We start from the raw sequence: 14,880 nt of genomic DNA, 5'->3' as shown, positions 1-14,880 counted from the left end.
CTAAGATCATCTATATAGGATAAAAAAAAACCAACAAAACAAAAACCAAACAAAAAAACCCAGAAAAATTCCCACAACACACCACAGCATGTTTTTCTTTAAGCATTTTATAGCCTTCATACCCCAAATTAGGAAAGGATACAGGTATTAATAGAACTTACATTTTTAATAAATATTAGAAGGGTGATATTAGTATATAAGTTTCAAACTATTTTAAACCAAACCTAACCCAAGTAACAACGTTACAAAATAAAATTTCCCCCCAAATTACTTTAAAATCACTTATTTTTAAGCAGAGAAGTTGCTCCGTTTTTTTCTCCTAGCATCCTACTATGTGTGCACTGCTGCTGTAAAGCTGTATAGTGTACAGCACAAACCGGAGAAAATGGCATATGTAATACCATCCTGTAAACTTTTATATTTTATTTTTAAAAGATGAGTAACATTCTTGGTTTTAACAATATTTTCTAAATTTCTTATATTATCAGCCTTAATATATTTTTGTTTATAATGGCCGTTCTAGTGGGACATCATTGTACATACTAGACTAGAACGCTGCCAACTCAAGACTTCATTTAATATTCATGGCTTGCATTTTTTAAACAGTATGTCTTTGTTTGGAAATTCAGAGATGAATGCTAGCTTAAGATTTTTATTAGTTTATTTTCTGTCTGTTTCATTAATCCCTTCTATAAAAGATTCTTTGAGGTAGTCCTTGCCCCAGTTTCCATACAGTATTAGAAATTTCTGCTGTAAACAATTTATCTTTCTTTAAACATAAGTTCATTTCTTAGGAGTAACTTGAAGTAGGAAATACTTGATTATTAATCAGTATTTTTCAATCAATTCACAATTATTGAAAAATAAAAAGAATTGGTGTTGTGGAATTTATTTTGCATTTAATGCTATATGCTTCCTTCAGCTCACAGTTGTAATAAACTAGAAGTAATGGCAGAAACTGTTGGAGAAGCAGCATTCCTGAATAGTTCTTGTTGAAGAACTATGTTGAAGAAAATATTTTCTTTCAATTGTGTCCTTTGTATTTCATTTAATATAAAACTCATTAATAGTATATTAGAGTGTGTGCCTCACAGTGATGCTGAACAAGAGTGGAGGCATATCTTTAGCCTCTTGGAGTATAGTATTATGTAGATGGAGGCCCATCTGGGGGGGGTGGGGGTGGTGTTTGGTTTTTTTTCAAAAAAATCATGTCACGTTTAAAGAGCTTTAAGAGGTAAGTCAGGGGAGTATAATTGTATTAATATATTTGATTTGAATAAAAAAGGACAGTGGGATTTTTTAGTATTTTAAATAGAATTATTGTTAACTGAATCTGATAATGTTCCAGATTTGAATAAGGTTATACTGTTTAACAGCTTTCATACATTTTTCTTATGGAAATACTTAATACCATTTACCCCAAAAGCAGGTGCAGTTAACAGTCAAAGCAGGCCTCAAAGTCACAGCAGCGGAGAATTTAGTCTGCTACATGAACATGAGGCTTGGTCTAGCAGCGGCAGCAGTCCTATTCAGTATTTGAAAGGTCATACAAGGTCTAGTCCTGTGCTTCAGCAAAGAACGCCTGAAACACTGGATAGTCATGGAAAACAGATCAAAACCGGTTCTCCTGGAAGTGAAGTTGTTACCCTGCAACAGTTTTTAGAAGAAAGCAACAAGAGTACCTCAAGCGAGGTTAGTTTTAAAAACATTTTAACTACGTATTATCCCATATATGGGCACAGAATTAATAGAAGACTTATAGTGAGTAGAATTGCTTTAAAACTTTATGGAGATATTGGTTACACCTGCATTAAGCAGTAGTGTGGACTGTATCCTGATAAACTAGTCTTGCTGTATTACACACAAAATCATTTGGAATTTCGCAGCTTGACCCTTTCTGGGTTACTGAATTAGGTAAGGAAGTTGATCTCTACTGCACAAAGTTGTCCAGTGTACTGATGCATGGTACGCTTATCAGAGTTCAAATAGAAGGCCATGAACTCAAAGTAGGTTTACTTTTCTTCTTCCAGTTCAGCTCTTGTATTCAGTAGGAGCTGTTGTTAGATCTGTTTTACATCAACAGGAAGGAAGACGCTTTACTTCATTACCTGAGGAGAGACTCGTCTGCTTCAGTTTAGTCTTTTTAACTCTACTGAGCAAAAAAAAATTACCTTGGAGCTCACGCAAATCTGAGAGGAGTAAGACAAAGAGAATGTTTCTGTAAATCAGTGGCAGTTTGTTAAAAGCCCCAAATCACCTTGTCTCTGCTAGTATTCCAATTTCTTCATCATTAGTTCTTGAGTAGATCTGTCCGAAACCTGGAAGTGCTCTAGGATAAAGCAAGCCAGTTACTGTGACTAGGTCTATCAAGAGTAAGGATCAGACTCCATCTATTTTTAATGACACAATTGAAATTGAAAAATATACATTCACAGCTGAATTGATTGGGGGTTCTCTGTGACTTTAGTCTGGACTAAATTTCCAGGGTTTTTGTTAGATACTTAAAATTATATCTCACCTCTGGTCTCTCTGACAAGGATTTTTGTTTTTTAAGTATTAGACAACACTTTTCTGGCAATAGAAATAAAAGAAACCACCTGAGTCATCAAGTCTAGTCCACTGCTGTTCATGAATCACAGAATCCCTTTCATAGCGTCACAGAATCATTCAGGTTGGAAGGGTATTCAAGAGGTCTCTTTCAAACCTTCTGCCAGAGCATTTCCTTAATGCTCCTAGCTTTATTCTTTCCAAATTGTCTCTTTTACCATTTTGAAAAAGGCTGAAGTCTTTCTCCACTGAGTCTTTGAATAGTATTCACCTAAACTTTTTTTTCTAGCTCTGAAGTCTTTTCTCCAAAAAGAAAAAATCAGGAACTGTGCGGTCCAGATTTAGGCACCAAGGGTGCCTTAAAGTTAGCTGCTTTGTATTACTTTCTGAGATTTTTGTCTTTACTGTTTGAGTGTATAAAGAACTAAAGCATTTCATTTTAATTTAAGCTTATCCAGATGATCAGTGCAAGTTAAAATAATCATCCATATGAAATTACTTAGGAAGTGTTAATGAGCAGTGGCAGAGAGCAAGTGAGTGAGAAGATGAAGTTTTGATTGTCTGATTTGTTGAATTAATCAGCATTACAGGAACTAACTTCAGATAGTTGTGATCTGTCTGACACCTAGTTTTCAAAGTACTTGTAAGCTGTACAGAAGAGTCATGAGTATGTACGGTAAATGTGTAATACCACTTTTAGATCTGAGAAATTTAAAAAAAACCAAACAAAAAACTTTTAAGATTTTTTTTATTAATGTCCAGAAAGATTGCTTAAGAAATGTCAAAATTGCAATTCGTAAATTTATAAGATATTTCATTTTTTTGACAGATGAAATCTATGAGTGAAGAGAATCTTTTAGATGAAGTCATGAAAAGCTTATCTGAATCTGTGGAGCTGACAGGAAAGGAAAAGCTGAGAAAACAGCAGTCTGCCGGTTGTGGTATTGTGAGATCATTAAGTGTAAAAAATACAGTTGATTTCTCAGATGGACGATCCGTTAAACCAGAACAGCTTGTAAGGCCTAGCCTTCGTAAAACTGAAGATACCTACTTCACTAGCTCCCCTATAAAATTTACATCAGGCGCTCAAGGAAAGGCCAAATCAGTTAAAGAAAAGATACAAGCAACTGTATCACAGCGACAATCAAGAGATTGCAATCCTTATGCTACCTTACCTCGCGCAAGCAGCGTGATTTCTACAGCAGAAGGAACTACTCGAAGGACAAGCATTCATGATTTTTTGTCTAAGGACAGTAGGCAACCTGTATCAGTTGATCCAGCTCCATCTACCGCTGACAGAAGTGTTCCATCAACCTCTAGTGAGTACTCAGCACACCAGTTATCCTCTAATTTTTTTCACTGTGTGGCTTACAGAGTAGATTGTGTTCCACAAAGCGATATAGCTAATACAGTTAAACCATGTAATTTAGGATGTAACTCTGATGTGCCTAAGACTTCAAGGATGGAAAGGTCAAATTTTTGTGAGAGAACTTTGCTAAGCACAGGTGTGTTTGATGATAAAGTCAGTATATCTAGTAATGACAGCACAGGATCATTTACTGTGGCTCAGCCATTTTTGTCCCTTAACACTGAATTAGTTAGTAATATAAGTGGCTTGCCTCAAAGGTCTACATCAAAAACAACTGATCAGGCAAATCTGTCAGCATTTAGATCAGTACCAAAAAACCAAGAACAGCCTTCTGCTAATCAGAAATCTGATCAGACTGACCTATGGTCGGTTCTAACTAATGAATTTGTTCCTACCACCTGTGTAAACACTAGTGAGGCTGAATCCCTGCTACTGGTTTCTGAAGATAATAAAACTGTGTGGTATGAGTATGGTTGTGTGTGATAAGGAAGTTGTATTACTAAATATATATATAGTCTATTATGACATATAGGTGTTCTTCTCAATGTCCACTGGATTCAGAGAAAATTTCACTACAATGAAAAAATAATTTCTTGTTAGACCTGTGGGTCGTTGTTTTCTAAGAACAATGGCATAGGGCTCAGTTTTGTACTCTAGCATGTTTGAATGTAAAATTGTAACCTCACCAAAGTTTGCATGAAACATTAATTGCACTGTATATATTTTGCATGCCTTTAAAAGTCTTCATAATACAAGCTATATTTTTATTTCTTGCACATTACAAATATTTTGGTTTTTTCCTGTATGTTACTGAATGCATGTTAAACCAATGGCATGCTGCATTGCCAAAAATGGCACAGTGAACAACATACTTTCCGGTATAAAGACAGTACTTTCCAGTTGTGCTTGTGCTTTCAGATGTATCAGTAACACATTGGTTATGTATTTGGAGTAAAAATACTCCCCTCCCTGCCCCCCCCCCCCCCCCCCCTTCTTTCAAAAGGGAGATACTAATGAAAAAAAACCATTTAGAGAGATTTCAGTGTCTTACCCCTTTCATTTATGCCATGTCCTGGCACTTTGCACAAGGAACAGGTTATAGCCCAATAATTCAGTGCCTCTAGCTTGCACAATAAATATGAATTACTGATCATACTTACTAAAATATTTGAACATTAATAAATACAAAGACCATTCATAATCCTAAATAGAAATTATAATTCTTATGAAGAAATAATAAATAGTCACATGATATGCAGCACTTGTAATGAAAAAATGACCCTTTCCACCTTTTCCCTTTTGTATGCTTTGTCTTTCCACGTCTGGTGTACAAATGTGGTGAAGTGTACGGTTTTATTAGGAGTCAAATAACAGAGTTATATGAGACTCCTTGTGATGTATGGTAATAAAAACCTGTGTTGATTATGGTGGAAATTCATTTTTTCTTCCTAACAGAAGTAACACTAATATAATAGTAAATAAGATGTGTAACAAAATAACAGGAAAACTGTTAAATTAACACAGTTAAATAAAAGAAAAAATAACAAGTTTGCTTGCAGAATCTTAGGAGTATAAGAATGCTTAAGCTAATAACTCATTAAATCCCAGATGACCAGCTGAAGAGAAATGTTGAAAAGTAATTTCTTAATATGCTACTGTCTTTGCAATTGCTTGAAGCTTCTTAATTGTAAATACAAACAGAGTTTAAAATCGTGTCATACTTAAACTACAATTACATGAGGCTTTAGACAGTAGCACTTTATTGCAAGAGGAAATAGTTACTGACAGTTATTGTAGGCCAAAATTACATACGCTATAAAAAAACTGAATGAAAATATATCTAGAGGAAAAAATATTTAAAATTGAAAATAACTATTAAAAATAATGAGTTGTCATATTATGATTTTTACAGTTTAATTTATTTTGCCAGCAGTTTTGTGGCGGTTATGGTACTGCTGTGTGGGTTGACCTTTAATTCCTTAGTGTTTAACTAAGGAAGGGTAGAAGTGCTGCAAATACCCAGTTCCTCAAGGAAAACCAGCAGACATCCCATATGTTAGTCTATAAGGTCTCCATTTCATACAGGAGAATTGGTGATAAAATGCAGAGATAGCCCTTTCCAGAGTTCCAGCTACATTTCAAGGTGGGGAAAAGGAATGGGAGGAGAGGATTGGATGTTTCAAAGACATTCTATGGAGGGTAAAATTACTGTTTCAAAACGTAAAGCAGCATCCTTTAACACATCTGCAGGCATCCATTATTATTGGGCTGATAAATTTCTTGCTTTTCTTCAGTGTTGTTCACAGCATGTTGTTAGTTACTGCTGTATTCACTCTAGAATTATCTCACCATTAAAAAAAAAAAAAAAAGCAAATCCAAATCTGAAGTACAATCTTAATTTTGCATACATTTACTCTCACACAGCAAGATCATTGTTCTGATCCTGGGTCATGTCATTTGACTTGATTTCTATTAATCTATAGATGTGTTTGAATTGGCTTTGAGATGAACAGTGCTGTTACCTGAAGCGACACGTGCATAATACATTTTGCAAGTTAAGAAATTCTAGAGAAAATCTTCTTAGCTCTGAGAGTACTTACTATAAACTCATACTGTTCTACCAGTATCTGTGTTTTTCTTAACTGATTGCAAGCCTGTGTCTTGCAGTGAGGCTGCTTGTTATGATCAGAACAAGGTTCATAGCTAGAGGTAGTATCTTCTATTTAGATCAGATGCTATTGTTCAAGAAATCAGATAAGCTTTCAGGGATGCTATTATCTCGTTTGCCAGCTTTGTCTTGATTAGGTCTTTAGACTGTCATAGCTACAAAAAATACCGGTATTGTCTCCAGATACATTACGAACTCTCCAGCATGACCACTAAACCCCGATTGGAATCATGAGCAAGGCCAAGGTCTAAAGAGAAATTTTAAAGGTTACCCCTTTAGAGTGAAGCTAAAGCTTGCTATCCAGGCAACAAAATACATTTTATACATTTTTTTTCCAGCCACTGCCCATGGGGCACTTCAGTTTGCAGTTTCTTTTCACAGCACTAAGCTTTCACGTACAAACCAAATCTGATAGTGAGTATTAATACCTGATATTTAATGCCTTTTGAGCCTGTGTTTTACCTTATTCCATTGGGCGGGGGGGGGCGGGGCGGAGCAGTATTAAAACAGCTTCTCTCTTAAATACAAAGGGCTTCAGAATAACTGAGTGCTAGTGTCTCTGATCCTCTGTGGGAGTTCTAGACTAGCCTCATCCAGCTCAAGCTACTATTTTGCATCATTTTACAAATTTGTGATGAATTGCATTTCAGTTCTGAGGATAATAACTTTTGGTGCTCCTATTTTTGCTGCGTTGAGTTCAGCTGCAGCAGCAAAAGCATGCTGCTAAAGATTATTTTTTTATGTATCTGAATAATAAATTGTCAACATTTCTTTATTGTATATGAAAGAAAACAATGTTTTCATGTAGAGAAGGATTATTTTTCCTCCACTTTTTGGTCTTTGTGCTTTAACAATAACATCATGGATGTCGTCTTCCGTCTGTGCTTAAATAGTGGAAAGATCTGTGAAACTCCTTTCAGACCCAAGCACTACTGCTCCTCGGCCATTCAAATGGCTGACTGTAAAACACATGGTGCACTCATTCCTTGGACCTTGCTGCCTTTAAAAATTATAAGCTAGGACTTTGCATGGTAACTATAAACATTAAATATATTGCTGCTGGCCAAAAAAGGTTTTATTGTTCAAGCTTAATAATGTCCTTGCAGTTAAGATTTGCTTGATGCTTTGCTTTAAGTGAATAGTAAATTAAGATACTGCATTTTGCATGTTCAAGCTGTTGCATGCAAAGATGATTTTCTGTTTTGCAGAATTGAATGTGAACATCTCTGTCAGTGTGTAGCAGGTAAAAATGCAACGATGAGTTAAGTTCTCTGCTAGGTTCAGTCAGCCTTAATTACATCTGATTATTTTTTTTTCCTTTTCATAGATGCAGAAATTTAGGGTTAGTGTATCTAAAACTTAAGTATATCTGATTGTGGCTTTGAAAATAATACCTGGTTATTCTAAAAGCTAAGATGAATTTTAATGAGTGTAGTTGAGTAGGTACTTCCATTGAGTTTCTTCTATCCCTCTCCTCTGTCCTTTTTTCTAAAAAAAAACAAAAAAAAGTGTTTATATATCCTTTTGCTCTACTAATAAGTAGAATGTATTTTAATGCATGAGGGTTTTTTTCTTGTCCTGATAAACACAATGAATAACATGAAATGCTTTTCTCTGCAGATGTGGAAGCTATCCCAGAAAGCAGAAATTCAAAAAGCAGGTCTAGGGAGCAACAAAGCTCCTAATTCTATTACCCACTACATGAGATGTGGGCCAAGTGGTGAGTTTCCTGCCCAAAATGTAAATGAGATTAATTTCATTTACAACAAACTAACAGCATTACATATAAGAACAAGTGCACATTGCATTAACCAGATGTAAATACTGCTTGCTTAACTGGCTTCTGTCTTGCTTATTAGTTAAGCCAGAACAGGTTGTATTACGGCAGTTATTTTGCCTGTGTAGGCAGGGAACTTCATCCCATTTAGCCTTTTGCCTGTAAAAATTATATTTATTTTTATTTTTCAAATTTCTCGGGAGAAGAAACTTCAAAGAAATCACATTAAGAAGTAATATTGAAGTCAGTTCTTAGAAAGGGACAGATGAATCTAAAAGAATAGTTTAACAACATACAGAGTATTCTATACTACAAGGAAACTGCCTTTTTATAAAAGCTTGTCTTTGGCATTCTGTCCTTCTCTTGACTTCATTAAAACATCTTTGATGCATGCTATTAGTGCTGTTAGTTCTGTTAGTGACTTAACTCTGTATTTTATACTTCTATACTTTAAGCTTTTCTTATGTTCTTTTCTCTTTCTACCTTTCAACTGAACACAGAGAGAAAAGTGTCCTTCAGTATCTCAGTATGAAGCCTTTATATCTGAAGTAACAAGACAGCGACTGTAGGAATCATTAATAAATATTAAGGGAATTTTTTACATTCTTCGTGACTAGAGCAGGCAAGAAATAAAAACCTACCTACCTACCTTCCTTCCTTCCTTGAATCAAGGAGCTCTACTGGAGTCTACTGCCGAAAATTTGTAGATGGTCTTAGGAATTATTGCACATTGCACTGTTAAGATCTACTGAATAAAGGACAGTTCTCATCTCCCTAAGGACCAAGAATTTTAAGGTCTCAAGAATTACTCCAAGGGAAAAAAAAACAAACTTCTTTCATCTTCTGTTTATGAAATTAGCCACTGATTTGCTTAAGCTTCTGCTAATAATTAGCCAAAAAAACCAATAACTAGCAGTTTATACTTACTTCTGTAAATCTAAAATAAATGCTGTAGTATTTTGTTGAAATTGACTGTATATACAGATACAAAAACCTCACAGCTTGCTGGCACTTCACTGCCTTATTTGGTTAGCATAATCTGCATGAAATTGCTCTTTAAAAAGTTTATGCTGATTTTTGTTGCATAGTGCAAGAGAAAAAATTGTTTACATACATGGAAAAGTTCGATAACTAACAGAAGTGGGAGTCATGGGATAATCGTATTACATAGAAATTGTTTGTCATTTGTGTTTTTCACATTCCCAAGTTATTCTGCATATATATGTTCAGATGTTTGTGACAGGAAATTGTCAGGTATGATTTTTCTATAACTTTTATTTTAATATAAGGCTGTTTTCAACAAATGGCGCTTCCAGGATAAGACTGTCTTACAATGTTTGTGTATTGACTAATTTTTGTTATTGTTTGTCTTTTGACATGAGCTGATTGTGGCTTAGGAGGTTTCTTGATGGCAAAACGAAATGTAAATAATATCATATGCATTTTACAATCAGTTCCCCTTAAGGTTATCTTTTAATAGTAAGATACATTTTGTTCATTACTGATTTATATTAAAGTCAACAAATGTTATCGGTACATTCAATGGTTGCATACATTTGTTGTCTTGAAAGCATTTGCAGAGAGCTCAAAGGAAGTGTACGTGAACTTCTAAGCAGATCCAAAATGAGTTACCATAATTACGTTTTATTACAAACCAGTAAGCACATTCATATTCCTATGATAAAGGGTTAAGTTAATGGTGTAACCTCCTAGTGTCCTGTTTTCCAACAGGCGTGTACGTAACTTCATCTACAGCTATCTCCATTCACATAAGTAAAGGTAAGCGTGACATTACTTGCAGAAGTAGGTTTGCAGACTACCTGCAAATTGATCGCGCTGCTGCTTAGACTCTGTGGTAGAGCCACGACAACTTCAACTTTATAAAAGCTTGATTCTTGAGGCTTACAGGTTTTATCATTTGTGAAGTCTCAAGCCATCAGGGACAGCTGGAACAGAATCATCTTTCACTGGAGAGAGAATGCAGTTCAGCAGATTCAAAAGCCTAGTGGCAAGTCATTTTTTTATTTCCCTGAAAGTTTGTCAAAAAGGGGAAAAAAGAGGAAAGTTCGATAAGCTTTAGAAGGGGACATTTTCTGGTTTTTTTTTTTCTTAAAATGATTTCCTTCTGAAATACTTTTTATGATAAAATGTGCTAAAAGATCTAGATCTAAACAGAATATTTTGGTTATACAATATAAATACTTGGTTCAGCCTGGGATTGTTTTCACAGAGACTTTAAACATTTTTTGGTTTTTCTCTTAAGTGAAAATAGGACCAATTCTGTAGCTTTCCAACATCCAGAATTTCCATTCTTCCTCTGAAGATGTTTCTGGTTTTTCATTAAAATCATTGGTTTATTTTCATTACCAATTCACACTAGCATCCGTTTCTGGTCCCTTATTCTCGGTGTCAAGATTTTCACTGATTTCAGTGGAAGCATGGTGAGTTTTGCAGAGCATCAACATATATTGGCAATCCCGGGCGTGTTCTGAAGCCCAGAGCAATCCTGAAGTGCAGCTCCGCAATAGTTTTGTAGGCAGCCAGAGCTCAGTTTGCATTTGGAATATTTTCCCATGTTGTAACTGACACTGTGACATTTTTGAGAAGGATTTGGGGCATTCCAAGCCATGCAATGACAGCTATGAGATGTCACCAGAGGGGTGGGTGGGATGGATGGCAGTGGCTGGAAGACGTGCAGTATGTCAGGGCCTGTATGGCTGTACACAGGTAATCTGCGTGTTCCCATATGCACTCAAAGCTCAGGGCACAGCTGAGTTTCTGCCCCAATACCAAGCGGGACAGACAGAGCCCTGGTGTGCCTGGGAGGAAGAGTACTACTCTAAGTACAGTAAGAATCTGGTGTCAAGCCTGATTTCTTTGCCATTCCTGTACTGCAGCACAGGTAGAGCCATAGAGACTGAAGGAAGAGTTGCCTTTACAGAATTTCATAGGCAAAGATAGGAAGTCTGGGATGCCGGTAGCCATTACCGAAGGCATAGCTGTTATGAGAGAGAATTGAAATACCATAAATGTTAGGAAAGTATCTCTGATTATAAATTACAGTATTTTCAAGCTCCTTTCAGGGTCTGATTGTGACAGGATTCTCTGAGCTCTCTTGACAACAGAGAACTGATGCATTTCAAACTATTGAACTCTAACCATTTGGTAGCATTACTATTTTTAGAAGAACATTGTGTGTCTTGAATTAACAGATTCAAACTGTAGTGCCAAATGCTGTCTGTATTCACAGAATCCAAACCACTGTGTGTGTGTGTCTAGGTAGATTCTCCGAGACCCTGGGAATTAGGCAAGAGTGGCATGGCATATTGCCACGACTGCACGGCACGCGCTTCTCTATGAGGAGCGTTGCTGGGCAATCATAATCTGTCCTCACTGCACGTGGCTGTGTCTTTTTTTGTTACACGGGCATCTCCCGATGTTTCAGTTATTAGCTTAGCTTTCTTCTGTATTCATTAAGTTGTCCAAGATTACCTGTCACAATGCTTGCTTTTTGCATATTATTACACTTTCTTAAAGCATTCATGCAATCACAGCCAGGGTGTAGTCACAAACTTTGCAATTACTATTTGACTGATAATGTGTATTAGAAATGAACCCCCCTCATCCAAAAACCTCTGCAAAGTTTCCTCGTACAAGAGAATCAGCAAGAGTTTGGGGGCAGATTTCATCCTGCTGGGGCAGAGGCTAGCGTAGGACAGGTTTGTGTGCCAGAGTCCCGGCTAGTGCCTGTCTGTGCCATTGTAAGCAGGTTTCAACCCACTTTGTATCGGTACAGAGGCCAGAGTGGGATTTGGGGTTGTATTTGCTAAATTAGCCAAAAGCAGCACCGGGGATATGTTTCCATTTAAGAGATCAGAATCCACTTCTCCCAGCACTTTGTTTTGCAAAGAAGTTTCAGAGCAGAAGAGCAGTCGGGAGGTTCACCGTGCTCTGATGATTTTTAAATTATTTTCTTTTTTCTTGATCTTTCCAGTCTGTGCCCTTAAAATAAAATAAAAATGGAAGTTTAATTTGGGAGCCGCTTCAGATTTTCTGAAACACGAACTCCCAGGAGAAGAACATGGCAGCTGTTGGACAGCATACAAGAGTACACACACAGCTTTTTACCACTAGAGTTGCCAAATCTGTCACTGTTAGTTCAAGATTACAAAAGAGGTTGTAGTAATTTTTATTTACTTTTCTGATAGTCTGCTGAGGATTTAGTTAACATTCCCAACATGTATTATTTCTAAACTTTTTCCAAGGCATGATGCAGCCTCAACAAAGGAGCTCATGTATGATTTTTAGAGTTAGATGATAATGTATATGTAAATAATGCTTTGATATTAATAAAACTGCCTTAAAGGAATGTACCTAGGTGTGAAACAAAACTTTAAAAGCTCTTATTTAAAACTGTAATTTCCTTTACGTATTGATTTTTTTAATGTTTGCCATTGTATACATTTATTAATGATGTTATTAAAATGCCAAACCAAATAATTTTTATTCTTATTTTGTGTGTACATTTATACACACTTTTTCTGGAAACTGATGTTACTGGAAGGATATTGGTTTTAAGTAATGGCGCTGTAGTCAGTTGGTGATGTGTTCAGTGAGTATTTCTTCCGGAAGGAAACCGGTAAAACTAGCAGAATTTTTCTGGATGGTGTGTAGTTTCGTGTTGTTTACTTGTGTAGACCTGTGTAGCTTTTAACTATAGACTATTTTGATAGTATTTAAAAAAAAAGACACTAATTTCATAAGTAAATACAAAAATAAATCCTTATAGATTTGTCAAGTGTAGTATTTGAAACTTTGATTTTGCTTGGTCATTATTTTTGCTGAGACAAGTCTCAGACTCTCTTCTGATGACAAAGGTAGTTAAATTTTAGGTAGTACAGATCTTAAGATTTGTGAAGTATAGTAAACTGCTATTGTGCACATGTCTTTAAAACAGTTTCTCACACTTAAGCTTTCTGGATTTAAAAACCTTCACAAGTCAAATTTAGTATTTTTCTTGGAGTGGTAAAGAATTATGGGCTATTACAAAGAAGAAACCTTAAAGGGCCAGGAGAGTGAGTGGCAGGCAGAGGGTAAGATAAATTTTACTTTTAAAGACACATAAGACTGTATCTTAATATCTAGCTAATTTAGCAACACATTTGTTGGTCCAGAGTTCATTAACCAATCCAATATTCCCAAATAGCAGATGTCCCTTTCAGTCTTTTGTTTGACAGCAAATATAAAATCACATGTGTCTGGACATCTTTCTAGTGACTTTTCTATAGCTTCAGCATTTTTAGGTCACTTCTTTCCCATTTGAGATGACTGCCATGATAGATGGGGCTGGTTTGTGTCTTTCTAAGGTGGAAGGGAGAATTTAAACTGCTGTGTTATTTTCTGTCATTAAGTTCACACCTCTGAGAACAGGTGCCAAATCCTTCAGAAATTAAGGAAACCATGTTAAGGATATTGGTGAAGTAACTTGCCGTGTCCTAGAAGATGCTTTTTTCTTACTCAGTTAATGGTAGTTATTCATTCTATAGAATTAAAGATTTCACTTTCTTACAGGGGGGGAAAAACAATCCAACACACAAATGTTGATGTTCTCATAGAAGTGTCTTGGCCATCTAGAATGAGACTGAGTCAGATGGGCTGATTTTTGCCTTGTGTTTCTTTTGAAGTGTTTCCCTTTGTCATTGTTAGTATTGCATCCTTTAGTGTGATGCAGTAGCAAATAGTCGCCCAAGATCGCAAGTCCTTTTATGTGTGTTTTCTTCACTCTTCTGTATTCTTTATTTCTGTTCTGCCTCAACTTGTGTTCACACTACTGCTTGCCTTTAGGTGTGGCTTGTATGTGACATTTTTGTTAGGCTGTGTTCAAAAGCCCCTTTCCCCCCCCATCACCTTCAGATTTTGCCCCTGGCATTCACTGCTCCCCATCTTTGGGTTTTGTGTGGGTACTCATTGCTACAGTGTGTTTATGGGACTTAAGGAGTTTCTGCTGCTTCTGTTTTCAACACACGATGTGTCTGAAGGGCATTTTATTCATTTAGGTGGGAGAGAGGAGGAGAAAGGATTAGATTAGAACTTTAATGTTGAGAATGTACTGGTCTTGTTCTTGTGACAGTAGATAACTCTTCCATACTAAATATATATCTAGTGAAAGCCAAATCAACTTCCCCTCAGCCTCTTAAACCCACTGATGTTTGTACATGCAGTCCCCTTCTCCTGAAGGGAAAAGCTCAAGTACAGCTACTTGCTGTACCATTCTTCCCACTCCTGTAGGTGCTGGCTAAGGCTACGGTGGAGCAGAGAAGATGCATGTCCTCCATGGGTTTGTGAATCTGTAAAAAAGGCGCACAAAAGTTAATACAGTTCTGAGTTTTATTGGCTTTCCTCCCAGGTGTCACCAAAACAATACTCCACCTGGTCAGGAACCCCCACTAACGTTCCTCCTTGGACCACTCCTGCCAGGAGGCAGGCTGGTAGTGGGTCACACCCCCGCCCCTGCCTGCT

The 14,880-nt window shown here is 36.4% G+C and overlaps 1 protein-coding gene across 11 annotated transcripts in view; it reads left to right on the top strand.

Annotated features, from left to right (window-relative positions):
• Positions 1-14,826, top strand: part of CCDC88A (coiled-coil domain containing 88A) — an 83,530-nt gene extending 68,704 nt beyond the window's left edge. For 6 of the 11 annotated variants that reach the window (XM_049799711.1, XM_049799713.1, XM_049799712.1 and 3 more), the window contains 2 exons: positions 1,427-1,692; positions 3,377-5,350. In XM_049799711.1, coding sequence (XP_049655668.1) covers positions 1,427-1,692; positions 3,377-4,399 — 1,289 coding nt within the window. In that variant the 3' untranslated portion in view covers positions 4,400-5,350. Of the gene's footprint in view, positions 1-1,426; positions 1,693-3,376; positions 5,351-8,204; positions 8,305-8,861 lie in introns of those variants that run through there. The other 5 variants (XM_049799720.1, XM_049799719.1, XM_049799718.1 and 2 more) reach the window with 2 other exon arrangements.
• Positions 14,827-14,880: the final 54 nt, after the last annotated feature.

Source organism: Accipiter gentilis, chromosome 5 (genome assembly GCF_929443795.1).
Source record: "Accipiter gentilis chromosome 5, bAccGen1.1, whole genome shotgun sequence".
Taxonomy (NCBI): domain Eukaryota; kingdom Metazoa; phylum Chordata; class Aves; order Accipitriformes; family Accipitridae; genus Astur; species Astur gentilis.
The sequence above is the reverse complement of the archived record's forward strand: the minus strand, read 5'-3'. Positions and strand labels throughout refer to the sequence as shown.